The 14,262-nt window shown below is 37.8% G+C and overlaps 1 protein-coding gene across 1 annotated transcript in view; it reads left to right on the top strand.

Annotated features, from left to right (window-relative positions):
* Nucleotides 1-14,262, top strand: part of tenm2b (teneurin transmembrane protein 2b) — a 261,826-nt gene that overhangs the window by 223,769 nt on the left and 23,795 nt on the right. Inside the window, exons 13-22 of the mRNA XM_073823963.1 lie at nucleotides 112-297; nucleotides 994-1,140; nucleotides 7,141-7,351; nucleotides 7,433-7,552; nucleotides 7,834-8,095; nucleotides 8,433-8,700; nucleotides 9,047-9,190; nucleotides 11,105-11,357; nucleotides 12,763-12,783; nucleotides 13,068-13,300. Of these exons, the coding sequence (XP_073680064.1) occupies nucleotides 112-297; nucleotides 994-1,140; nucleotides 7,141-7,351; nucleotides 7,433-7,552; nucleotides 7,834-8,095; nucleotides 8,433-8,700; nucleotides 9,047-9,190; nucleotides 11,105-11,357; nucleotides 12,763-12,783; nucleotides 13,068-13,300 (1,845 nt within the window). The remainder of the gene's footprint in view (nucleotides 1-111; nucleotides 298-993; nucleotides 1,141-7,140; nucleotides 7,352-7,432; nucleotides 7,553-7,833; nucleotides 8,096-8,432; nucleotides 8,701-9,046; nucleotides 9,191-11,104; nucleotides 11,358-12,762; nucleotides 12,784-13,067; nucleotides 13,301-14,262) is intronic.

Raw genomic sequence — 14,262 nt, 5'->3', positions numbered from 1 at the left:
TAACATATTAAAAAGAAACATAATTAAAGTAATTAGAAAAAATTAAATAAAGATATATATGATTTGGAAAAATAAGAGTAAAAACAACTATCTCTCTCTCTTTTTCTCCAGAGGTGTGTTTAGCAGATTGTGGGAGCCATGGCGTGTGTGTCGGGGGCGTTTGCCACTGTGAGGAGGGCTGGACAGGCACAAGCTGTGACCAGAGACTGTGTAACCCACAGTGTGTGAAACATGGGACCTGCAGGGATGGCAAGTGCCAGTGTGAACAGGGCTGGAACGGTGAACACTGCACCATCGGTAAACACACACACATGCTCCTATCCTGCTTTGAAGCTTTGAGCTAGTCAAAGGCATTTCCCTCGGTTCTGTGACTTCTTTGCGCCAGTGTTTTTCAAAGACTTCTGTTTTGTTGTTTGGTCTAGATTGATTTGCTGCTGTTTGCATCAGCACACATAGAGTACAAAACATATCTGTGCGGATGTGCATGTTTGTGTGCGTTGTCATTATTTTATAATCACATTCAGAGCAAAGGACACGGTCTTCACTGTGTGATCCGCATCTATAAGAATTTTAAATGACTTTTTGAGCTCTGGAGTCCAGCTGGAAGAGGAATACTAATGGATGCCGCTTTGGTTGCATGTGTTAGGATGCTTGTTTTAATGCTAATGAGTACGATTCTCCCTCTCCACCACTGTTTTCACATCATTGTTTTCAGACAATTACAGCTGATGGATTCTGTGCACACAACACCTCTTAACGCTGAATGCAGCAGTCAACCAAAAATCATCCATAATGGTTTCGCTTGGGTTCACTGATAATAGATGTCCATCAAGAGTTTGTCTGACAGGTTTTCTTAGTGGTCTGTGGCATGCATGCATTCAGAGTTTTAAGTGGCGAGTAACATTTTTCCTGGTGTTTCATATGGGCACCAAACTAAATTCCCAAATCCAAAATAATCACACAATTGATCAATCTCTCCCTCCTCTCTCGCAGATGGCTGTCCAGGGCTGTGCAATGGGAATGGGCAATGCATCATGGGTCAGAACAGCTGGCACTGTGAGTGCCACACTGGCTGGAGAGGGCCAGGTTGCAGTGTTGCCATGGAGACTTCCTGCAATGACAACAAGGACAATGAAGGAGGTGAGAAACGCATGTTGAATGCAGAAATTGTTTATATCGCCTTTGGCCTCATAAGCATCACATCTGGCAAGACTTGAAAAGCAAAAGCTAAACTGATGATATGCAGAACGTTTGGTTAGGAGAGCTGTTATCTCGCCGTTTTAAAGGCCTGTTCACATGAAAAGTAATATAAAAGTAATATAGTAATATATTAGACTGAGACAAACTCAATCATTAATGTGACCAGTTTTATGTACAGAGAGGTGTTCCAACGGTATCTCATGACCTTCGTACAACCTCACTTGAACGATTTTGTATGATTTCTGTGAGGTAGGTTTACGAATTCTTATGAAGCCTATCTTGTGAAAAATGTGTGTTTTTTCTAGGTTGTATATTAGCCACCTCGTAAAATATGTACGAATTGCCATTAAACTGTGTTAAACAAGCACTGTGTTAAACAAGCACAAACCAGTGCTGTTCATCAACAGAACTAAATAATATTAGTAAGGACAACAACATTATTGTAGTTGGGGTAATCATCACATGGCTAAAGCGCTGTCCCTTATCAGAACTAAATAATATTAGTAAAGACAACAACCTTATTGTAATTGGCATAATTACATTGCTAATCGTTGGGAAAACATAAAAATCTGAATGCAATGTGTTGCCTTGAATCTTTCAATATTAGCAATGATTTTTTTTTTTTTTTACAGTGGCCTATCTAATGGTTTTATAATTTTATGCTATTGTAGTCCTACCACATCACTCTCCACTGGATGTATATGCTAATGAGCAGCAATAAACTACATTTTAGCATTTTAGAAAGCCTAGTTATACTTCTGTGAATATTTTGGTGAAATAACTGAAAAGTAATTCAAAAGTAGTGTAATGCATTAGAACTCAGAGACAGTAATATTGTAATGTAACTAATTACTTTTAAAAGACAGTAATAAGTAATATATAATGTATTACATTTTGGAAGTAACTTGCCCAGCACTAGTAAATTTTATGGGTCTGGCTTCCGGTCTTATCCACAACCAGTTTTTCTTAGCTGTACAAAACAGCTCGTTTTGCTGCTTGATATTGTGAATTGGTGTGTCTTACCATATGTATTATCTCAATTATGAGCACACTGGTTTGTAGAGCAAACAGTTTTAGCATTTACTGCATGCTGTTATTCTTCTCGTTATTTCCCTGGTGGATAATGAACCGGAAGTCTTACCCATAGGAAAAAGGTGGATATGTTCTTCAGTAAAAACTATAAAAAATTTTTAAAGCATTTTAAGATATTGAGATTTGTCTATAAGAACGGATGAATAGAGCAGCTCCAGTCATCTGGATGAAAAGGTGATGTATCTGTTGGCTGGCGAAGTGAGGGATTTGAAACTACCCCAAGGCAGAATGATTATATAACAGGTGGATGTTAGAGTCAGCCCTAAGCACTGAACGTCTCCCCTAGACCAGTAAAGAGCACAGAGAGGCTTTTAAAAAAAGAACTATTTGTTACTCATTTTAAAATGTTTTCATTTTCCCACTTCATCTTCTCTTTAGTGTTTTCTTACTCTTACTTTCTTACTCTCTTATATACACAGGCAGTATATACACAGATTATTGTGAAAATACTTTGGATCCTTTAATACAAAACCAAAAAAACCATAGAAATTTTAATTTTCTGTCATTTCAATATAACAGGGAGGTCAATCTGTGATGTTTAGATGCAGGGCTTCCAACTGTCACACATTCAGCTACTTGAGACTTGGTACTCGCACGTCCATTTTCTCACGCAGAAAAGCACAGACCAATGAAAGCAAGATCACCCATAGTTAAAACTGTAATAGGATATTGCCCAAAAAAGTTTATATTTATGTTTTTATTGAGCAATGTAGCCAGTCACAGTTGATTTCTTGAACACCTCTGATTGGCTCTTCTGTTCAACTTGGAATTTACCACTCAAATACCGCTCAAAACGGCATATATTTTTCTGCACGCTTCATTGATTATAATGGAATGTCATGAGATCGCAATGAACAGAAGTGAGTTCTTTAGTGATTATAAACAAGGTGCTATTTGTGTGCTTTCTAGGCTACATATATAATTAGTTTTAGAGTTGAAATAAAAGTTTTTTTTTTGCGTGTGCTGCTAAGAGGGCCAACAGCCATATACCATGCAAACACATAAAAGTTTCAGGATTCACATATAAATCCCTCATAAAAATATGGGATTCACTTTTAAAATAGTAATGATTGACATAATGATAACTACTGCAATGGATGGGGGGAAATATAGTCAGAATTTGAAAATAGAGAGATAATCACTGTTACAAATGTCATGTGGAAGTAAATTCCACAGATAAAGAGCATCGTTTTAGCATCTAAAAAGTTGAGATCCCATAGAATTGTAGACAATGATCTGAGAGTTTGGGAGGGAGTAAATATTGAAAGTAGGTCAGATAAATAAAAAGGAGCCAGGCTATAAACTAAAAGCTAAATTTTGAATTCAGTACGCTGTTTGACAGGATGTCAGTGCAGTTGTTAAAGAACAGGAGAAGAACAGTATTCATTCTGCACAAAGTGTAACTTGTGTAAAAGTTTAAGAGGAAGACCTTAAAAAAGAACATCACAGTAGTCAATACGTGAAGTAAGAGCATGAACCATAATGGCAGGGCTCCATGTTGCGAGGGCTGGGCGGAGGCGGTTAAGAGTAGAGTATTGGCGGTTAAAGTATAGGCGGTTAGAGTATTGTCAAGCATAACACCCAAACTCTTAACCTGTGTTGAAGGAGCAATTGTGGAACCACTGATACACACTGGTCTTTGACGTATTATTGTTGTACCTATAAGAAGTATTTCTTTTTTTTCTACTGTTATAGGTTTAAGAAAATTGCTTGAAAACCAAGCTTTAACTTCAGACAAACAGTTAGAAAGAGAGGATAAGGGAGTTTAGAGGTTTTGAAGGCAGATAGAAGTGGGTTCCTGAAAATGTTTCCAAGTGGCAGTAAATAAATTATAAATAATAAAGGGCCCAGTACTAAACCCTGTGGGACACCTTGTAGTACCGTAGGTGTTGACTTAGATTTAAATTGGCCAAGTTGAACAAATTGAGTATGACCCGAGAGACAAGATGTGAACCGAGTTAGAGAAGTACCTACAATTCCAATAGACTGCAGTTTGTCTAATAAAATTTCAAGGGAAGTAGTGTCGACCGCTGAAGTTAAATAAAGAAGAATTAATATAGATAACAGTCTTGAGTCAGCCGCTACCAATAAATCATTAGAAATTTTGACAAGGGCGGTCTCAGTACTATGATAGGAACGAAAACTTGATTAAAATTGTTCATATAGATTGTTTACTGAGAGGTGATCGTGTACCTGAGCCGCAACAGCCTTTTCCAGGATTTTAGATAAAAATGTCAAATTGGAAATTGGACGGAAATTATCAAAGTTATTTAGATCTTAGGCTTCTTGAGTACAGGAACAGGGATGAATAGAATGGGGAACAGTACCAGAAATATAAGAAGAATGAAGGATATCAGTGATAAAAGGCAAAAGTACTGACAGACAGACAACTAAATGAGTTGGAAGTGGGTCTAATTGACAGGTGATTGATGTAGATTTCCAAATAACTGAAGTAGGAAGTTAAAAAGTAGAGATACTTAACATCCTCAATCAAACCCCCAGCCAACCCACCAATTCTCTCAATTCTCAGTTGAACTCAAAAGTTGGCAGCCCTGTAAGATGTTTGATTGGTCATATGTCTTTTGGATATAAAAAAAATTAGTAATTCAAAGCTTTCCAAACTCTTTTTTAGAATGGTTATTATTAGAACAGAGAGAGGACAGAAGATTATATATTGAAGGGCAAAGGGGATCAAGAAGTGATCTCAATTTGCTTATCTTAATTCTTGTGGATTAAATTTTAGGGATGAGCACAAAATACTTGTTAAAGCAGGCGTTTGTACTTACTGCTCAACCTGACCCAGACACAAACAAGCGTTCTCCAGACATACACAACTTCCTGCTTCTTTCTTTCTCTCTCGCTTTTGTTTACTCTTCGTTTGGGGGTTACTTCACAGAAACCTCAGAGATCAGAGAGCACCAAGCAAAACAACACGGTGCAAATGTCTCTGGCAACAGGCGCATGTTGTGAGTTTGTTCCGGATCAAGAAAGACCCATTTAGGGAGAAGGGTTGAAAGGGTGTGTATGTACAGTCAACTGCGATGTGCAGCAAATAAAAGATGGGAAGAGAGAGAGGAAGATGAAACAGGAAGGGAAGCTCTCAGGGGTGTGAGCGATGCCCTCTGTGACTTTGATGTAAGTTCTCTAAAAGTAAAATCAGGAGAGAGAGAATGAGAAACTAGAGCATCATTCAATTTAGTGATCACTTCCATCAGTTGAGCTCATTACCCCAATGGGGATAAATAAATAGATTTGTTCATTTTCATTTCAATAATGATGAGGAGTTCTACATTTGAGCTTATTATGGTTTTTTTAATCATATTATTTCTCTCTCTCTCTCTCTTTCTCTCTCTCAACATCAAAGCAGCAGAGAGGTTTGAGCTGAGAAGGGTTCATCAAAAGTGCACATTCTGAGAATAAGATGGCAAATGAACAGAGAGACTTCAGAAGTCCCTTTAAACCATCTGCCATTCTGAAACCACAAAACTGTGTGCTAGGGATGTCAAATGGTCCGGTACTTCCAGAACCAAACTATACAAAAAAAAATACAAATAAAAGTCTTTCTATAGTATCAATAATATTGAGTACATAGTTCAGTACTTTGATAAAATGCAGGTGAGCATGTGCAAATTTGAATGTAAAAAGTCAACCTTTTTGTTTTTCTTCAACACCCTCAAAGGTTTTCTGGTACAACACATTTTAAGCTTAGGAATAAGGCTGCCAGCTGTGTCTCTAGCAACTTTTAATCTTCATATAGCCTTAGACTTTCTAAAGTAATACAGTTACTTCTTTTCTGTAGCTTTTGTGAGAGCTCTGTTGACTATGTCATATTAGCTACTCAAACTTCAGCACATGCATGGGCTATCTGTCTTTATGTGTAACAGCTCAAGTTAATTCTGTTTTGTTTAAGGTTTAATTGTGTTTAAAGAAACTTTTGTTCCACACCATACAAATAAGTGACTAAAAAACAGTTGAATAGCAGTTGAATAATTATGACATAGCTGTGTTATTAAAAAATTCTAGAACTCAAAAATATTACATTATATATTTACATTGTCTTTTTAATATGCCAGTGAACTCTTATAGATCCAATTTTTATAAAGTCCTGGATATTCAGAAAAGCTTGTATTTGTAGAGTGTTGCAGTCTCTGAGGGACTGAATAATTTCGATTGCAACTGTACATGTCAAAATATCCAATCTGCAAATTAGACACTACTGTTCAAAATGTTATTTGTTTTGAAAGAAGTGTCTTATATGCTCACTAGGGCTGATTAAAATAGTGTAAAAGTTATACTGTGAAATATTATTACAATTTAAAATACCTTTTTTTTTAAATACATTTGAAAATGTAATTTATTTCTGTTACGGAAAAGCTGAATTTTCAGCAGTCATTACTGCTGCTCAAGAAATATTTTTTTATCATTGTGTTGATTTTAGGATTCTTTAATGAATAGAAGTTCAAAACAACAGCATTTATTGGGAATAGAAATAATTTTTAATTTTAATGCATTTTTGCTGAATAAAAATATGTATTTATTTATTTTAAATGTACTTGTAGTGCATTAGAAGAGTCTACTGTTAAAACTGACTAAAAAAATAAATAAAGGCTTTATTCCATTCCATTTTAAATGTTTCTTTTAATATTTATATGTTTTATGTAAAATAAATTGGTATGTTTAATGGCCTATATTAGAGATGCCCTGGCATTTCTATCATCAGGTACTGAATTTTTGGTATCGTGACAACCCTAGTGTGGGTTTATTTTCATACAAAATTCATGCGTCACATTGCTAATGCATGTTACAGACCTAAAGCGTATGACATTTGGTGACATCTTTTCCACTTAGATGGTCTGGTTGACTGCATGGATCCGGACTGCTGCACGCAGAGCTCTTGTGTGACCAATCCTCTGTGTCGTGGATCACGTGACCCACTTCAGGTTATTCAGCAGAGCCAATCAGAGGTCCAGAAAGTCCCTTCCTTTTATGACAGAATCAAGATGCTAGTGGGTAAAGACAGCACTCACATCATCCCAGGAATCAACCCATTCAATGCCAGGTACCTCATCTGCCCTGTGGTGTGATGGACTAAATTACTAAATTTGTCATGTTCTAATATTGTATTTTTGCATGTGTGCAGCCTGGCATCTCTGATTCGAGGTCAGGTTTTGACCTCAGATGGCACTCCTTTGGTGGGTGTCAACGTGACCTTTGTGAAGTACCCTCACTATGGTCACACCATGACCCGCCAGGATGGCACGTGAGTAATTCCTCATTATTTAAACCCCTTTTAATACATCCACGTGCAAGTACACTTCCTTATTGGCATCAATGGTTCCATGAAGAACCTTGAACATCCATTGAACCTTTCAAATGCAGAAAAGGTTCTTTATAGTGGAAAAAGGTTCTTTAGATTTTTAAAATGTTATTCAAAATGGTTCTTTTAAGAACTGTGCACTTAAAGGTTCTTTGGGGAACCAAAAATGGTTCTTCTAGGGCAAGAGTGTAATGAAGTATATCTTTTGTGTGGTTTCTCCCTAGTTTTGATCTGGTGGCCAACGGTGGAGGCTCTCTGACTTTGCGGTTTGAACGGGCTCCGTTTTTGAGTCAGGATCGTACAGTGTGGCTGCCCTGGAATCGCTTCTACGCCATGGACACTGTGGTGCTACAAACAGAGGAGAAAACCATGGCCAGATGTGACCTGAGCGGTTTTGTCAGGCCTGATCCTGTGGTTCTTCCCTCCCCACTGTCCTCCTTCTTCAGCTCTAACCCATCAGAGAAACATATCCTCCCTGAAAGCCAGGTGCCACATTCAACACCACTACCATCACTTCTCATTTCATTCATGTTCACGTAGGTCATTCCACTCTTCCTTTGGCTTTTTATTTGCATTTTATATTCTCTATTACTCTCCTTCTTCACTCTCGGCTGGTCTTTTGTTGTTAATCTTCATTTTCGCTCTTGAACTCCTTTTGACTCATTCACATCCTCATACCTTCTCGCAATCACGGTTTCTCTCTGCTGCTCACAATTCATCTCTTTTATCTCCTCGCCGAGGTAGTTTTTAAAGACTGACAGCAGCTGATTTTTAGCACTTTGAGGAGCCATTAACCCACTTTTCGCTTCCTTTCAATGTCCAGGTGCTTCACGAGCAGGTGGAGATTCCCGGCACCAGTCTTAAACTTTGCTATTTGAGCTCCAGGACCTCAGGCTACCTCTCACTGCTCAAGGTGATCATGACCCCAGCTCTAGTGCCTCTCAGCCTGGCCAAAGTGCACCTGATGGTGGCCGTGGAGGGTCATCTCCTTCAGAAATGGTTCCATGCATCTCCTAACCTCGCTTACACTTATATCTGGGACAAGACTGATGCCTACAGGCAGAGGGTCCATGGGCTGACCGAGGCTTTGGGTAAGTGGGATATGGAGTCAGGAAACAGGTGTACTTTAACTGTTATCTTGTTTCTTATCTATGTTATCGTCTGTTCCCCAATGTCTTCTCTTAATTTGAGCTCCAAAACACAGATAGTTTCGTAGTTTAATGAGACTGTCTGTCTCTCATCCATTATGGTGTGTGCCAGCGGCAAGTTCCTCCTGTGAGCTAATGAATTGTTATGTCCCCGCTCAGTGATGGAGTGTTTAATTAAGATAGCACAGCTTTGCTCTTCCACTAAGTGTCTTCTCTCTCTGTCATTTTTGCCTTCATTCCTCACGTTTCTTTCCTATCCCTTTTACTATCTGTCAATCTTTCTGTATAGTGTCTGTGGGGTACGAGTATGAGACCTGTCCCAGTCAGATCCTGTGGGAGAAGAGGACAGCTGTGCTGCAGGCATACGAGCTGAACCCCTCGAACTTGGGTGGCTGGTCTCTAGACAAACACCACATGCTGAACGTCCGCAGTGGTATGAAATGGAAGCACCTGTTCATATAGAAGTTAATTCGCTCATTAGGGAAGGGCAGAAGAAGTCAGAAGTGACATTAGTGATCAGCAATGGAAAATAGATTCATTGTTGGACTGTAAGTTTCTGTTCTTCGGACTTTAGCTTCATCTTTAATCGAACACACCTTTCTGTAAGTAATCCTGAAGGCTTATTTTACAGGTGTGTTTGATTATTGACATAGCTAAATTCTGCAGTGCAGTGGTCTTCAAGGACCAGAATTGTCCTTTGCTGAATGAGGAGGTGGAAACACACACACAAAACGAAACAAAACAAAAAACAAATAAACCCCCCTCGATCAGGCTAATTACAATGAGCCAAGATATATTTCCTGTGAGGCACTTGTTTTGTAAAAAACACTTCACAATGCAGAAGGGACAGGTCATCCCCGCAACTGATGGTTAAACAAGCTTCTCCAAGACAAAATGTCCATTACTGACTCACACTGTGAGATGTGTTGGTATTAAAGGAGTAGTTCACTTCCAAAAACAAAAATTCGTAAAGAAATTATGTTTTTTAAAGGAAAACATTTCAGGAATTATCTCCATATAATGGACTTCCATGGTTCCCACGAGTTTGAACTTCCGAATTGCAGTTTAAATGTAGCTTCAGACATCTCTAAATGATCCCAGCTGAGGAAGAAGGGTCTTACTTAGCGAAACGATCATTTATTTTCTAAAAACAATTACAATTTATATGCTTTTTAACCTCAAATGCTCGTCTTGTCTAGCTCTGCGTGAACTCTGTACATTTCGGTTGAAGGCAGTTACTGTAGGGTATGTCGAATATCTCCCGTCTCATTTTCTCCTCCAACTTCAAAATCGTCCTACGTCTCTATTTTACCTTTTTTTGTAAAGGGCGTTTGACCTTCTTTGCATGTTCACTTTGTAAACACTAGGTTGGTACTTCTGCAGCGATGTACAGTAGGATGATTTTGAAGTTGGGGGACAAAATAAGATTGGAGTTTTTCAACATACCCTAACTGTCTTGAACGGGACTGCACAGAGTACGCATGCACATCACAATGCTACACAAGATAAGCATTTGAGGTTAAAAAGTATATAAATTTGTTTTTTTTTAAATGACTGATCGTATCACTAGATAAGACCCTTCTTCTTCGATTGGAATCGATTAGAGCCCTTTGAGGGTGCACTGAAACTGCATTTTAGAAGTTTAAACGTGCAGGCACTATAGAAGTCTATGATATAGAGATAATTCCTGAAATGTTTTCCTCAAAAAACTTAATTTCTTTGTGACTGGAGAAAGACAGACATGAACATCTTAGATGACAAGGGGGTGAGCGCATCTGTACATTTTTGTTCTGGAAGTGAGCTACTCCTTTAAGCACCATTATAGAACTGAAGTTACTGCATGCTTTTTCACACCTGTTTATCTGCAGGCTTTTGCAGCAACTAAATTTCTCCTTCCCGAAGACTTATTCCCTTGCTTTAGGAGATAGGGAGGTTCGTGTTAAAAGAAAAACAATTTATTGTGATTGGAGCTTGGCTAGTGGGAAGTCAAATAAGGACACAGCGATGGAGATGCCAGTGGACTATAAACTAACTCACACTTTCTGCCTAATATTGCACTTTTTATGCACATTTGTCAGTGCTCATAATTTCAGCACTTTATTAGGCGAAAATTCTGTGTGTTTGAGGGACCAGCAATTTTTTTTGGTCATTACTGATGATTATGAGGTCTTTAATGACTGCCGGTTTCACACTATTGATCATGAAATGCAATAAATATGTCACAGTGTGGAAATTGATGCTTTCATTTAAGCATCACATTTGTGCGTGTAAAGATCATTAGAAATATGTCATTTTTGAAATCTCACTCAGTTGCGGTTAGTGACAGTGTTTGATTTATCTCACACAGGCATCCTTCATAAGGGCAGCGGTGAGAATATCTTCCTCTCCCAGCAGCAGCCACCCATCATCAACAGTATTATGGGTAACGGCCGAAGACGCAGCATTTCGTGCCCAAGCTGCAGTGGGATGGCCGAGGGCAACAAGCTGCTGGCGCCAGTGGCCGTAGCCTGTGACGGAGAGGGAAACCTGTACGTGGGTGACCTTAACTTTGTGCGGAGGGTCTATCCGTCCCTCAATACGACAGCTGTACTGGAACTTAGGTAAATCATATCTGACAACATAAAATCAGCATTTGTAAGATATTATAGAGTAAAACTGAATATTCTGCTGAAACAATAATTGTCTGGAGTTGGTTCTAAAAATTATGAAATCAGCAAATCGCATTTAAATAATAAATGCATGAGGCTTGAATTCCAAGATCCACTGACAGGAAGAGCTGTCAGTAGAAGATAAATAATAATTCAAACTTGCCATTTGATATTGTTCTGTGAAATCAAGGGTCTCCCATGAGCACCACAGCTCAATATGCCTTACTCTTGCACTGACCACAAAGTCAACAGTTATTGCAGTTTGATGAAAGATAATAATAAACACTTGACATTCATTGATGAATCTACTAGGAATGATGCACTACTACACCAAGTACTTATATTATGAAAATGTGGTTTAATGTTGTTTTTAACAACTGGAATAGCTTTTACAATAATATATTTTGATTATTTATTACTAGTAACTAGTGCTGTCAAAATGAACGTGTTAATGCAGGTGATGTCAATTTCTGTGTATTTCCTACTTGCTGAAGGGCACAGGTTAATATGACATTTATTATAGGTTTATGTGAAGATAGTTTTAAGTTAGACTTCAGGTAGAAGTAATTTTTTAAAGTTTAATAAATTTTCAAATTGATAGCTTTCAGACATCAATAATATTGGTGCAGTTGAGGTCAAAAGTTTACATCCCCCTTTCAGTTATTTTACCAAAATAAGGGGGATCAAATAAAATGCATGTTATTGTTTATTTAGTACTGACCTAAATAAAATATTTACATATAGTCCACAAGAGAAAATAATAGATGAATTTATAAAAATGACAAAAGTTAGAAAGTTTACATCCCCTTGATTCTTAATACTGTGTTCTCACCTGAATTATCCACAGCTATCACTAAACAAAAAAACAAAAAAAACACAGCTGTGGATCATTCAGGTAAGAACACAGTATTAAGAATCAAGGGTATGTAAACTTTTGAACGGGGTAATTTTTATAAATTCAACTATAATTGTCTCTTGTGAACTATATGTAAACCTCTTTAATGTTAAATATCTTCAGTACTAAATAATAATATGCATTTTGTATAATCCTTCTTATTTTGGTAAAATAATATCATTTTGTTATATCATATTTGTGATATTCGCCTTCAGTCATAAAACAGACGTCATTAAACATATTAAAAGTATACTTTATTATGTTGTTTCTAGTTTAATTTGAAGAATGTCTTTGTCATTTTAATCTGAATGTGAAAATTATTCCAATATAAAAGTATGTTTAAAAACTTTGTAGGTGGATTTAATCACGATTAATTTCAGAAAGAAAGAAAAAAATGTGTGTTGACAGCACTAATTCTAACGGATGCATTATTTTTGTCTTCTCTTCCTCTGCTCCATGAAGAAATAAAGATTTGAGACACAGGTAATTAAATACATAATGTAAAAAATATTCATCGTGTGCATGTCTAAATACCATGCTAATTTGTCTGAAAACTGTTTTTTGAGCTTGTGTCCTACTCTTTTCTGCAGTGTAGCAGTATTTCACTCTTTTTTTTTTCTTTTTCTATCAAAGTGGTTTCTTTTTTGAGCTCCAATTACTTTACCAGCAATGAACTATTCACATTTCATCATGTTCACCAAGGTAACCATGCTGTTTGTCAGAGGATTTTATTAAGAGACATTCTCCCATTTGCCCTATTTCCATAGCAACAGTCCAAGCCATAAGTACTACTTGGCAGTGGATCCGGTGTCGGGTTCTTTATTCCTGTCAGACACCAACTCCCGGCAGATCTACCGCGTTCGCTCTCTGAATGGGGCACGACCGCTGCTGGATAATGCTCAGGTGGTGGCGGGGACGGGAGAGCAGTGCGTCCCATTCGATGAGGCTCGCTGTGGTGATGGGGGCAAGGCAGTGGAAGCCACACTAATGAGCCCAAGAGGTGATGTTTTAAGAAATATTCCAGGTTTCTTCTCATTCTGTGAGTTGGGAGGGACAGAAATGACACACAATACTACACTTTACTATATACTACATCCTGAACTTCTTCAGAGGTAGCTTTTACGCAAGACAAAGTAACATTTCAACGCTGTGACGCTTTACAATTACGACTGAGACACATTTTTATGTTTCTTGAACCTCGAAAGCATCAACATTTAATCCCTTAGACAGTTACCAGGTGCTGTCATTTTCTATGCTATCACAAACCTCAGTAACCTGTAATTCTCTAGACTCCAGACATCATCCTTAAAGCCCAGCATGGCCACTGATGTGAGGAAAATAAATGACACAGAAGGTAAAGAGAGATTGTAAGGTTAGCAGATTGCACTCAGAGACCGACTCTGCCTTCTTATCTCAGAATAAAACGCACTCTGACATGATCACCGTGACAGCGTGAATCAAACTGTAGCAGTCGAGCGGCACAGCGTCTGACTCTTTTCCAGGTCATTGCTTCTACACACACAGAGTACTAATTATTTTGCCTTTAAAAACACCTTTGCTCACTGGAATATCGGTATGGGAGAGAAATCAATCAGATACTTGGTGAGCAGTAAACTGACACGAAGTTTAAGAAGAAGAAGAATATAATAATTAGACAATTATAACAATATATCATTCTCAACTGTCTTTTTAATACCAGGTGAATGTTTTCTACATTGTTGCTGTCTTACCATTTACAACATGTGTTAAAGGGATAGTTCACCCAAAAATAAAAATTACTCACCCTAATGTCGTTTCAAACCTGTAAGACTTTCGTTCATCTTCGAAACACAAATTAAGAACTCATTGAGGCTGCTTAGACAGTAATCGAACTGAAGTGTTCCTAGACCCAGAAATGTAGTATGGAGTATGTATTATGTAGTATCAGTGGTTCAACTGCAATTTAAAAGACTTTTTTTTGCA

This window comes from Garra rufa, chromosome 19 (assembly GCF_049309525.1).
Source record: "Garra rufa chromosome 19, GarRuf1.0, whole genome shotgun sequence".
Taxonomy (NCBI): Eukaryota; Metazoa; Chordata; class Actinopteri; order Cypriniformes; family Cyprinidae; genus Garra; species Garra rufa.
The sequence above is the reverse complement of the archived record's forward strand: the minus strand, read 5'-3'. Positions and strand labels throughout refer to the sequence as shown.